The sequence below is a fragment of the Plectropomus leopardus genome, chromosome 18 (assembly GCF_026936395.1).
Source record: "Plectropomus leopardus strain MGB_pleo_1.0 chromosome 18, ASM2693639v1, whole genome shotgun sequence".
Classification (NCBI taxonomy): Eukaryota; Metazoa; Chordata; class Actinopteri; order Perciformes; family Serranidae; genus Plectropomus; species Plectropomus leopardus.
The window spans coordinates 13,158,297-13,170,327 of NC_142193.1; the positions used below are offsets into that span (position 1 = coordinate 13,158,297).

The 12,031-nt window shown below is 45.7% G+C and overlaps 2 protein-coding genes across 8 annotated transcripts in view; one reads left to right on the forward strand and one right to left on the reverse strand.

Annotated features, from left to right (window-relative positions):
• The first annotated feature begins 478 nt into the window (after positions 1-478).
• Positions 479-5,764, forward strand: gosr2 (golgi SNAP receptor complex member 2). Its single transcript, XM_042505820.2, has 6 exons — positions 479-668; positions 895-959; positions 1,738-1,846; positions 2,349-2,481; positions 2,723-2,863; positions 4,307-5,764. Exons 1-6 carry the CDS (start codon positions 640-642, stop codon positions 4,466-4,468), a joined length of 639 nt encoding a protein of 212 aa, XP_042361754.1. The 5' UTR covers positions 479-639; the 3' UTR covers positions 4,469-5,764.
• A 484-nt stretch (positions 5,765-6,248) lies between these two features.
• The window catches only part of gpatch8 (G patch domain containing 8), a 34,880-nt gene continuing 29,097 nt past the window's right edge, over positions 6,249-12,031 (reverse strand). For all 7 annotated transcript variants that reach the window (XM_042505816.2, XM_042505819.2, XM_088069099.1 and 4 more), the window contains one exon: positions 6,249-11,121. In XM_042505816.2, coding sequence (XP_042361750.2) covers positions 7,263-11,121 — 3,859 coding nt within the window. In that variant the 3' untranslated portion in view covers positions 6,249-7,262. The remainder of the gene's footprint in view (positions 11,122-12,031) is intronic.

Here is a 12,031-nt window from a genome sequence, read left to right on the forward strand (position 1 = left end):
ATACCACTTTTAAAAATCAGATCTAGATATATATCTAGTAACATATACTGTATATATATATATATATATATATATATATATATATATATATATATATATAAATTAAGCAAAAAAAATTAATTCATGCAGATCTTGTAACTTTATGCTATAATTAACTAGATAAAGCCCTGTGTGTACATACTTGTGTCTTTCATCTATTTTATTTTATTTTTTTAGTCTGTCTTAATTTAATTAGGTAAAATTCTGTGTGTGTACATACCTGACCACTGAATGTACTGTTTTCAAAACTGTTTACAGAAAGTTGTTTTTTGTTTTTTTTAAAATCCGCATAACTTTCTTTACCTCACAAAAATGTCAGAGAAATAAGTGCTGCCGAAGCAGTGCAGCGCAGTCTTTCATTTTCAGTGTCCAAAAGTCGAGGCAGAGTGAGCACTCTTCTATTTTTCCCTCTTTTTCGGGTGACGCGACAGAACTTCCGCTTTCCTATTTCCGTACACAAACGCTCTGCTGATGACGTGTACACTCCACTACCGTCGGCTAGCTAGCTGCTAGCTTAGCCACCTGTCAGAATAACGGTGACTTAAATAAAGTAACGTTACAGCGCACAGTGAAACACAGGTTTTCAAGAGATCACGGAAGATGGAGACGCTTTACCATCAAACAAACAAGTAAGTGTGTTTGTAGTCTGTGGAAATTGTTCACACTCTCAGCTAATAGCTTACAAGCTACTTCCCAGTGATTTAACTGCAGACGTAGTTAACTGTAGCAAAATAACAGAATCGTGGTGGTGTTATTGGACACTGAAACCCTCACACAGCTATTATTCTGGCATCATGTCCCACATCTGGTACGCACATACTGGTGCGTCTAACGTTGCATTTTATTTTGGATCAGGCAAATCCAGGAGGTCCAGTCTTTGATGGGAAATCTAGAAAAGACGGATCGTCAGTCAGTACACTGTGAGTACAAAGCTGCATGATTTAAGCTAATACACATTCCGTGTATGACTGTTGTTATGGTACTGTCATCACCCCTCTTTTACAGCAAAACCGACATATAAAAATACAGATGTTTCATCTCCCCCCTCCCTCACATCAGGTTTCCCAACTATAACCCCATGCTACTAGTACAAATATGCGCACGCAGATGTCCAGTCCAGTAGGACCTACTCCTGGGTATAAGGAAAGCAAAAACAATTGCATCTTTTTTTGCTATTTGTTAGCCATATGTCATCACCCCAAAGATGGCTGTCTCCATCGATGGCACCACTTCTCCACGTTCCTCTGAACCGTGTCTTAAATTTCTATTCAGAGACTCCTTATTATGGCTGCGTCCCTGATATAATGACAGGAGGGGAGGTGGTGTCTCCCTGGTTGATTGTTTTGGTGGTTGGTGCCTGCACAATCAGTTCTGGGCCAGGCTGGTGCCAGGACAGGAAGACGCGGGGGTGGGTGCAGTGACAGAAGCTCAAAGGGCAGCAGATAACCCCCCCCAGATTTTTTTCCCTGATTTTTTCCCACATTATTCCAAGATTATAATCTCATTTATTTAAAAAAGTGAATGAATTACTTCTTCAAAAATAATACCTTCAAACATATGTATAACATCCAAAGGAGCATTTTTACCTTATCATTTGGAAAGGCTCCAAAAGGGAAATGTGATGTTTTCCTTCCTGCTATTATACCAGATGAATTGTGAATTGTTTCTGTAATGTTTTTCTTTTTCTCCTGGTTCAAGTGTTAGAGAATGAGCTACAAGCAAGAATCGACCAGATCTTCAATCAATTAGAACGCCTTGAGATCCTGGCCAGCAAGGAGCCACCAAATCGCCGCCAGAATGCCAAATTGTGAGTAAATTGATGATGACCCTAAAGCTCCAGAGCTGGCCAGGGTGAGCTGCATATCTCATAAATGCACAGGACAGCGTGTGGAAGATGAGACAGGCAGTCCTGTCCTGCCCTGTGGCGACTTGGCTCTATGAAAACATTTCCTCAGAAGCCCCGTCATCACCAGCATTCCTGCTGCATTGGGCGAAGACTCATTTCAGAGCTGGGTAAACAGGCCTTAGGGGACACAGTCCACCCCATCCCACATCACTCCTCTGATCTTAGTTGAGCTCTAGTGGGGTCTGAGTGAAGCTGAGAAGAGGGGGAGACTGTGAGGGACTCTTCATTCCAACTGCATGAGATTTGAAGGAAAAGAAATGTTCTCACCAGTCAAAACAAATATGAATAGTTAGAATTACATAGCAGATTTTGTGCAATGATCCGTTGTCATGAAATATATCAAGAAGGTGCACTTTTGTCCACTTGAATCAATATTTTTACTGTATTCTTTACTTACCTTCAGGCGAGTGGACCAGCTTAAGTATGATGTCCAACACCTTCGGACCGCCTTGCAAAACTTCCAGCACCGTCGCTACACCAGAGAGGCCCAGGAGAGAGAGAGGGAGGAGCTCATGAGCCGTACCTTCACGACCAACGTAAGTCTTTAGTACCTTAAAACAGGGTGAAAAGCTGATAATAATATTGTTGCTATCAAGCTCTGGTTGGGCTGAGTAAAGCTGGCAATCATTTTATCAGGCTCTGTGTCTTCTGATAAAAAGAGGGTTGGTATAACTGTGATAGGGCTCCATGAACTTTGACTCTTTGTCTGGTTGACACTTCTTCAGTGTAACATACAAATGCCTCAAGCTGAATAAAAAGTTTGTTCTTGTTCAATAGGACGCAGATACCTCCATCCCCATAGATGAGACCCTACAGTTAAACTCCAACTTGCACAATGCACACAGAGGCATGGACGACCTCCTGGGCAGCGGCAGCAGCATCCTCAACGGTCTCAGAGATCAAAGATCTACATTAAAGGTGCGTGCATGTAGTTTAACACAAGAACTAGAGAAAAGAATATCCATTTGTAGTAGGACAGAGGACCTTCAGCAAGGAACCGGTATAGAACTGCACTCAGTGAAACGAGACGTTTAAACATCTGATCAAGACGTCCCAAAAACAGTTTCACTGCTAAAGTTGTGCCAACGTCCAGGACGTTATCCGGCCAGGAGTTCAACATCCTTCCAACGTCAATTTATGACGTTAATACAAAAAATAACAAGCCAGCATTGACTCAGACATGACTCAAACTCTGGTCTCCGAGGTAAAAATCCTTTGCTTGACTGATTCATCCACAATTTCCTGACTACGTGGACTTTGTCACCCTTTACACTATGTCACCTGACTTTCTGACAGAAAGTTGTACCGTAAGCACTGTACCGTAAGCACTGTACCGTAAGCAGCCCCCCACACAACGAGCAGCATCGGAAAAACACTGATTTTTAATGTGAAACTACGCACATATGTTGTTTAAACTGTTTTAATCACCTGATCCGTTTGCTTTGGAGAGGAAGAGACCTCTGCGAATTATCCACCTTTCGGTAAATACCTCCTGAACGATAAACACTGAAAGAATTCTAACCGGGAGTCGATGTTTGGCGTGCAGGAGAAGTTTCAGATGGTTGCAATCTGCAGTCCTCACCACTAGATGCCACTAAATCACCCACTGCTCATTTAAAACAATGAGACAGGAACATCATTAACGTGTAGATTTGCTTTATTTTTTTTTATATTAAAAAATGGTGAATAATATTAGTTTTTGTACGCAGAGAGGATGTCAGTGTGGTCGTCTGATCACAACCAAACAATCAAATCGCCAGTGAAATGTTGAATTAACAAAACAAGAACCCCAAAGATGCATTTGATTTTTTTCAACGTAACAATGTGATCAATATTTTCTGGTTTGTAAGGATGGTCACCATTTGGCCTCATAGACACGTTGCAATATGTGGCGTGCAACTGGAACCATTTTTGGCCAGGGATACAACGCCACTATGCGACTAACGTTTGCTTGATGTGTTTCCTGGATAGGTAACAGGTTAAACTGTATGTTCGCTGACCCATTTTCTGGCGTCGACAATAGTCTTATTGTTCGTGTGCGTTTGCTCAGCTTGAGCGTGAGTCCTTTTTTTCTGCGGAGGACATGGTCTTCCTGGTTTCGCTTCAGGCCTCCTCTTATCAGGGTGTGTCTGTTGATCAGCACTCAAAGCCCGGTTGTCTAGCCGTGATCTGACAGAGTGGCGCGTCAGGGAGGGCGTTGGCACGCAATGTCTCTCAAAATCAGACGAATTAGTGTTGATGATTACAATGTGTCATGTATTGCTGGGAGTTTCCAAAACATTTCGTGTACTCATGGTCGTCACAGCCAAATCTGGCACATGACCATTACTGCTTACATGGCTGTGTTTCGGCTCTGCACAGGGGACCCATAAGAAGATGCTGGATGTGGCCAACATGTTGGGGCTGTCGAACACGGTGATGAGACTGATCGAAAGGCGAGCGACCCAAGACAAGTTCATCATGATCGGAGGCATGCTGGTGACCTGCATCTTCATGTTCCTGGTGATCAGATACTTGGGTTGACAGCTATCTTTCCGCAGCGGTCGTTTTTCATCACTTGTGGACATTTCTGCAGCACATCATCCCTCATGATATGAAAATTGGCAGAACTGAATTTTTAACATCAGATTTCAGTTGTTTTTTTAAATTGTGCCATTATAGTTTATTTTCCACCATTTAAATTATTTTGGGCACCAGCAAAATGTTAAGGTTAAAGAAGACCTTCATTACTTTCAGTATTTTATTCCACTTGAAGCTGCAAGAGAGTGTTGGACTTATGATAATGGGTGATAATGGGTGTGCTGTCGTCCTCAGATTACTGTCATTAATCCATAATCTAATTTTTTTTTTTTATCAAAACCACTCTGAAACTGTAAATCTGTGACTACCCAAATAGCTTTTTCATGAATATGTCAGATCTTCATACTCAGCTCGCTTTTGCTTCCATTGAAAAAAGTTTTGTTTTGCTCCTGAATCTGTCAGTAATGTGGTCAGTGTCATTCTGCCTCATAATTTCATAGTAAATAGAAATAGAAATGTGGAAATACTCACAATTCTCCATGAAAACTCCCTGAAGAATCTGTTTCATGATGTATGTAGCATAACGGTGGCAACAATGATCTGTTCAGAAAGACAATGAAAGCAGCAATTTGTAACTGTTTGTCATTTCTCTTGGATTTAAAGGTAAAGTTCACCCTAAAGTCAAATATATATATATATTTTTTTCCTCTTACTGGTAGTGTTATTTATCTATCTAGTTTTAGTATGAGTTGCCGAGTGTTGGAGATATTGGCTTCATGTAGGAATAATTTTCTTTCTACCAAACTACACCCACCAACTTTATCACCGGCAAAAAGGAGGAAGCATGCATCTGCTCATGGATGAGTGGCTCTAGCTGAGATGAGCTGTAACATCAACTAACTCAGTGGTGCTAGCAGTAGCTGCATGTTTCCTTCTGCATTATAATACGGGTGGTGGGTGTTGTTCGGTAGAAAGAAAGTAGTTCCTGAGGATTATTTTAAGTAACCAGGCCATGATTTATGTAAAGATACATTACTGTTGTATTTTTTGGTGCTTTGAGCACTGCAGCCCAAGTGCCATCTAGTTCCATTAAATTGGAGAGAAGGCAGACATCTCTACGGCCAATATCTACAATGTTGTGCAGCTCACACCATTACAGCCTGGACTGATAAAAAGTACTACAGGTAAGAGAAAAAAAATGTTTATTTTGTATTTAGGGGTTAACTGTCCCTTTAAGCTTGGGTCTAGTCTCACTATGTTAGTGACCTCTCTGAAATTAATAAAACATGTTTCATTGTCTTGGCACGTCTTCATCTAGCTGCTGGTAACCTGAGCAAAGTGAAGTTAAAACTGAGGGGTGTTTACTCGTCACATCTGTTGATTTACTGCTCTAACTCATATTCCAAGACAACGAGGGCACCATCTAGTGTTTCATGTCTGACACTGAACCACGCAGGGTTTTTGCTGGACTTCTTCCAGGTTAAAATTACCTGTTTTTTTTCCCCCATCCTTTAGGAGATTTAATGTTTACATGTGAATTTCATTTACCCTAATTTTTATGATAAAACACACATTAAGTCAAGATTTTTATTTGCTGAAACAGTATGTTTTTAGAAAATACAGAGTTGCTACTGTTTGAAAGATCACTATGCTTTGCCATTCCAGCCCATCTTAACTGGGCTCATTTAGAAACAAACTTGATAAAATACATACATGTGACCATCTTTGATCCATGTCGTCATTCTGCCCCCCCTCCTCCAATACCAAACATCAAAAATGTTACTAGGTTAATCTACAGCAGTTTTATTTACAAAATTACACAAAAGCAAAACACAGCCCTTCTTTTGAAGAGCATTTTGGAAAATAATTTAAAAACAGAAAAATACAATTATTGCAGTATACTACAATCTTATTGTTACATGATGCGGACGCACCATCGCGATGTACAGATTTTCAGTGCAATTTCTTCAGGTGCACCCTCACCACAGGGAACATTAGCCTCAGAGCATCAGGGATGTAACAACCCCTACATCACATTCCCCCTCGCCTACAGAGGGGGGTTCTTAATGTGACAATGTCATACCGATTTGGACACCATAGTTGTAATTTCATATGGTCATCATTGGTGGGATTCTTCACATTACACACTGATATATATATGTACAAGTTACTGCATTACAAATTATTTGAGGATCCAATAGAGAGCAAGTAGTCATATGAGAACATAAACAATATCTGTAAATATGTAGTAGTCCGTCTCTGAAGGTTACATTACAGAGTCAACGCCATTTGCCTCCCACATACTCCTTTTAACATGATTCAGCTTATAGCTTCAGCCATTATGTCTCCTTGGCTGTCAAAAACTGTGAGAATAATATTTTTTATGTGGAAAACAAACAAAAAAACCTCCAGTGGTTTCTCTGACTGGTCATTCAGAAAAAAATGGGTGGTGTTAATATACCTCAAGCTGGAATATATACCAGTGTCTCGAGGAAGTCTCTTTAAATCTACACCCTGTTTTAGAAATTCAGGGCAAAACATAAGCAAAAAAGTCTCACATGAGCCAGAAAAAAAATGTAAGTGTCCATTTAGAACCCAACACAGGCAGCACCACTTTGTGGCTAAACTTCTGCTCTGTGTTGGCCGGTAAAATGGTGGTTTACTGACAGCTTCCTGTCTTGCTGCCCGCATGTTGCTGCAAAGACTTCATCTTAAACCCTGAACAAAGTCAGTTTAGTTTGAGTCTTTCTTCCAGTGGTTGGGTGCTGTGACTTTACTCCTTCACAAGTATCATTACTCAAGAGCCATGGTTAGGTGGGTGCTGAAGGTCCTGTCCTGAGAAGATTGGGTGTAGCAGTGGGTGGAGCTGGAGAGCCGCCGCTGCAGCAGCCTGTGAGGGCCGGGGTGTGAACAGTGTGGGGTAGAGGGCTGTATGTGGTACATGGTGCAGAGCTAAGGGGGTGTGGTGGAGTGCAGAAGCTGGGATGATGTGTATCGGCTGACCAGAGAGGAAGGCTGTAGGGTGAGCTGGAATCAGCCCCGCGTGTCCGAGTGAGTGTCCCAGAGAATGGCCGAGGGAGTGGCCCAAAGGAGACAGGGAGATGGGGGTCAGGTGGTGCTGGGGAATGTGGTGCACCTGGGCCAGCTGGGCATGTGCAGGGTGTGGGTGGTGGGCATGTGCTGGGTGGATGCCCATGGCTGCAGCGGTGGCAGCATGGTGCTGCAGAATGGCATGCTGCACTGTGGTGATCGATGTGGCGGAGGCTACAGACACAGCGGGCTGCTGGATGTGGATCTGCTGCAGGGCCGGGGGAGGGGGAGCTGGGGCCAGGTTGGCAGCTGCTGCAGCAGCGGCTGCTGCTGCTGCAGCAGAGGGAAATGTCTTGACCTGTTTGGCTAAAAGCTGCTGCTGGATGTGCTGCTGTGCGGCCTGTTGAAGCTTGCTGTATTTCTCCATCTCTTCTGGTGTGAACGTGATGGGCTGACTCTCTAAGGGAGCCAGCCCGTCCTCCTCGGCCTCCATGCCATCCTCCTCCAGATTTGGTGGTGGGTAACCAGGGTATGCATGCATTGGAGGCTGCTGCTGTATTTCAGGCATGAGGGACTCCATCATGGGGATCTGAGAAGGGTCCTGTCCTGGTTCTCCTTGGTACTGCGGCATCATCATGGAAGGCTCCTGTTCAAACAGCGGCCGAGGTTCTTGGTGCACCTGGGCTTCTGCAGTGGGGTGCTGCGTCTCCTCTTGCACCACTGCGATCTGCGGGGCCTCCTCGACCCTCTGGACCGGTGGAGCTGGAGGTGGTGGTGGAGGGGGGAACTCCCTTATAGGCTCCACCAGAATATCCTCTGCCTCAGCCTCAGAGCACTTCCCTGCTCCGGATTTCTCACCCTCATCAGGTCGAGTTAGGGGAATCAGTGGTTTCTTCCCTGCCTGCAGTTTACCAAAAAGCGGCAGCATGGCTTTGTTTCCCAGAGTCGGGGGGAGTTTGGGTCCAAAGTATCCCTGTGGTGGATCCTTAATCTTAATCCCAGATTTTGTTCCTGTGGCAGAATCATCAGAGCTTTTTTTAGACTGAACTTTCTCCAGCAGCTGACGTGCAGTGAGGGTGTTTTTCTGTTCCCCTGCATCTCGGGACCCACCTGGCCTCAGAGACTGCGAGCTGGATGAATGGGTGTTGCGGTTAAGGCCTCGTGATGAAGATGAACGTGGAGACTGGGAGCGGTAGATACAAGAGCGGTTGAAGTCTCTACGGTGTGCTTCGCTGTCCCCTCTAGCTCTGGGGCCTCGTCGGCGAGGAGAGCCTTTGGTGGAACTGGAGGAGCGGCTGGCGGAGCTGTGGCTTCGGCTGTAGCTGCGCCTCCAGGATCTCGCGCTGGTGCTGCGACTCCAGCTACTGGAGCTTCTTGAGCTGCTCCGATGGTGCCTCCGGTGCCTCTTCCTGCGGCTGTAGCTGCGTGAGCGAGAGCGTGAGTCTTCTGAGGAAGAGGAGGAGTACTGATGTCTCCTGGATCGTCTACGTCCTCGGCTTCCCCTCCGCTCATACTCAGAGTCTGACGAACGTTTGGAGTGCCTCCGCCTGCGACCCCCTGTGCTGTAGTCGCTGTAGCTGTCTGAGTAGCTGCGACTGCGGTGGCTGTAGGCACTGCTGCCGGCTGACGAGCGCTCGGAGCTGCTGGAGTATGAGTGACTACGGGAGGTTTGGCCCCGATGGCGCCGACGGCTGCTGCCCCGTCTTTCCCCTCGTCTTGAGGAGCGGCTGCAGGACCGCCCTGATTCCTCGCTATGGTGGCGGCGTTGTTCCCGCGGACTTGACCTGTGATGACGTGAGCGCTGAGTATTAGAGCCCCCTTCTTCTTCGCTCTCGCTACTGGGAGGTCGACCGGGACCTGGACTCTTTTGGGCTGAGGTGGAGCAGGAGGCACTCTGAGATGCACTGGAGTCAGTCTTTTGTCGCTTGGTGCCACTGTGCTCCTCTGAGGAGTTGACCTTGTCAGTGCCTTTTCCGGCTCCTCCCTCCTCTGCTCCAGACTTGCAAGGCACTTCCTTATTAGTGCGTTTCCTCTTCCCCGATTCCACTCCTACATTTCCCGTAGCCCCTCCTCCTCCAGTTGTCGGCTGACCAGAGGAAGCAACGGCTTTATCCTCAGACTTTGGTTTTGCTTTTTCCTTTTCATCTCCTGCTGCCTCATCCTGATCTGGAGCTTTGTTTTTGCTCTTCTTCCGTTTGTGTTTTTTCTTCTTTTTGGGTTTCTCTTGCGTAACCTCGGTCTCGCCCTCCGCATTTTCTTTTGCTCCCTTGTCTTTTCCTTTGCGTTTTGAGTGCTTTGAAGACTTCTTATGCTTCTTCTTTTTCTTTTTCTTCTTGCCACTACTACTGCCAGTTGCAAGCTTTTGCTCATCACCTTCTGATTGGCCAGGCTCTCCCTTCACCACTGCCTTTTCTTTGTCAGTGCTGGTCCCAGGTTTAGTAGTTGCATCTACTTCAGCTGTTGAGGCAGCCATCTCTTGCCCTTTGTCATCAGACTCCTCAAATGGCTTAGGGGACTTTGCTGCTTTCCCACCACGCGCTCCTTTGTTGCGGGACAGCTTGAAGTCAAAGTAAAGGGGATTACAGCTGTAAGACAGGGAAGGCTGAGCTTTTGTGAATTCGAGGAGCTCAGAGGGCCACTGCAGGGTCGTGCTCTCGTCTTTGCTCAGAACTGGGAAGAAGGGACCTGTGGGGATTTTAGGACCAGCACTGGAATCCAGAGTTTCCGGTGTGCTCTCTGCTTTCTGTGTAGGGGAAGAGGGTACCGCGGGAGCTGCATCTGCTGTGCATGAAGAGACTTCCTCTGTGTTTGCTTTAGGCGATGGAGGAGCTGGCTCTGGGTCAGGGGATGAGTTGACATTTTCTTGTTCTTTTTCAGTATTGCACTCTGTAACATCGGGCTTCATCTGTTCACAACTATCTTCAACCTTCTCTTGTACCTTCTCTTGTACCTTCTCCTGCCCCTCTTCCTCGTCTTCCTCCTCTTTGCTCGTACACTGATCCGTGGCCTTCATAAACAGCAAAAACTGGAAGTGAGGCTTTACCCGACAGTGAGCTGGAGGTATGTAGTGATAGTACTGTGGCTCCTGCCCAGCATATCCTTCTTCTTTTTTCATCATCATCTTCAGTTTGTTGAGAGTGGAAGCCAGAGAAGTGCCATCATCAGGTTGCTGCACCTCTTCTGTTGCTGCCACACTAGCACACTCTCCTCCCTCACCTCCTCCTGATCCTCCCTTAGGGCTGTCTGAGCTGCAGCCAGATGTTTCCTCTTGCCCTCCAGCCTTTTCTCCCTCCTGGCCCTCCTCTTCCTCCATTGCCTCCTCTCCATGATCAGCAAACACTGCGGCTGCTGTTTCCAGTTTTACTGGGGCTTTCTTGGCGAAAGAGAAGGACACGCTGACTTTGGATGCACCGCTAGGGGTTGGCGACGAGGAGCTGTTCTTCCCCAGAGAGAAGCTGATAGTTGGGCCTGGCTTAGGAGAGACTTCCCCAGTTTTATCTGCCAGTGATCCTTCCAGGACACAGTCTGTCGAAGTGGTGTTCTCAGGCGTCATGTCGCCATCTTCTGATTTCTCTCCGTCCACAGCCACTGTGGTAGTTTTGAACATGGGCCCACTTCCTGGTGTACTGAAACACAAAAGCACGATAACGATGAGATGTGGGATAAATGAAGAAAACTGAAGAAACAGCAGATGTGATTTCAGTGACAGTTAATCAGGATAATCGCATGCTTGTTGCGTTTGTTTTCAATCACAAAGGCTACATTCAGACTGACGGCAAGTAAGATTTGTTTCTCAAATAAGATCTAACACAGACGGTCCGCACTGTTATTTGCAAGTGATCAGATCTGATTTGTGTGTCCAGACATCGTATCTACATAGGTTGCTGTGGCAACGATGTAGGCATCAGCAGCTACATAGCTACACTGGTAACGCAGCAGTTTATGTAGAAGAATGACCATCATTTTGCGCTTAAAAAATTGTACTATCAAGTCGCGGTGCAGAACTTCTCAGTCGCAGAGGTAAAGGCTGTGGCTCAGAGGTAAAGAGGGTCGTCCTCTAATCGGAAGGTCAGTGGTTTGATCCCTGGCTCCTCCACTCAACATGTTGAAGTATCCTTGGGCAAGATACTGATACCCGAATTGCTTCTAATGCTGCGCCATTAGTGTGTGAGTGCATATGAAAAGTTACTGAGCAACAGGTGGCACTAGGTATGGTAGCCTCGGCCACCAATGTGTGAATGTGTGTGTGAATGGGCAAACGTGACATGTTGTGTGAAAGTACTTTGAGTGGTCGAAAGACTGATAAAGCTCTGTGCAAGTACAGTCCATTTACCATTTTACCAACTCCTCCACAGCAGTCAGCTTGTAGCCGCACAGATGCTTCTGTCACTCTAGATTTGACGTTATTATTCTGACGCCAGTAAAGTATTAGACATAGCTATCTATAGCTATTGCTATTGCTACAATGACAGCAGCGCATGTAGATGCAGCAGCCAGTAGCTCCTCAAATCCTTGCTTTAGGTAGACTAATAAATC

Coding starts and splice junctions, on each gene's coding strand:
- gosr2 (XM_042505820.2), top strand. CDS start 640: ATGGAGACGCTTTACCATCAAACAAACAA. Junction 669..894: donor CTTTACCATCAAACAAACAA/GTAAGTGTGTTT, acceptor ATTTTGGATCAG/GCAAATCCAGGAGGTCCAGT. Junction 2,482..2,722: donor GCCGTACCTTCACGACCAAC/GTAAGTCTTTAG, acceptor CTTGTTCAATAG/GACGCAGATACCTCCATCCC.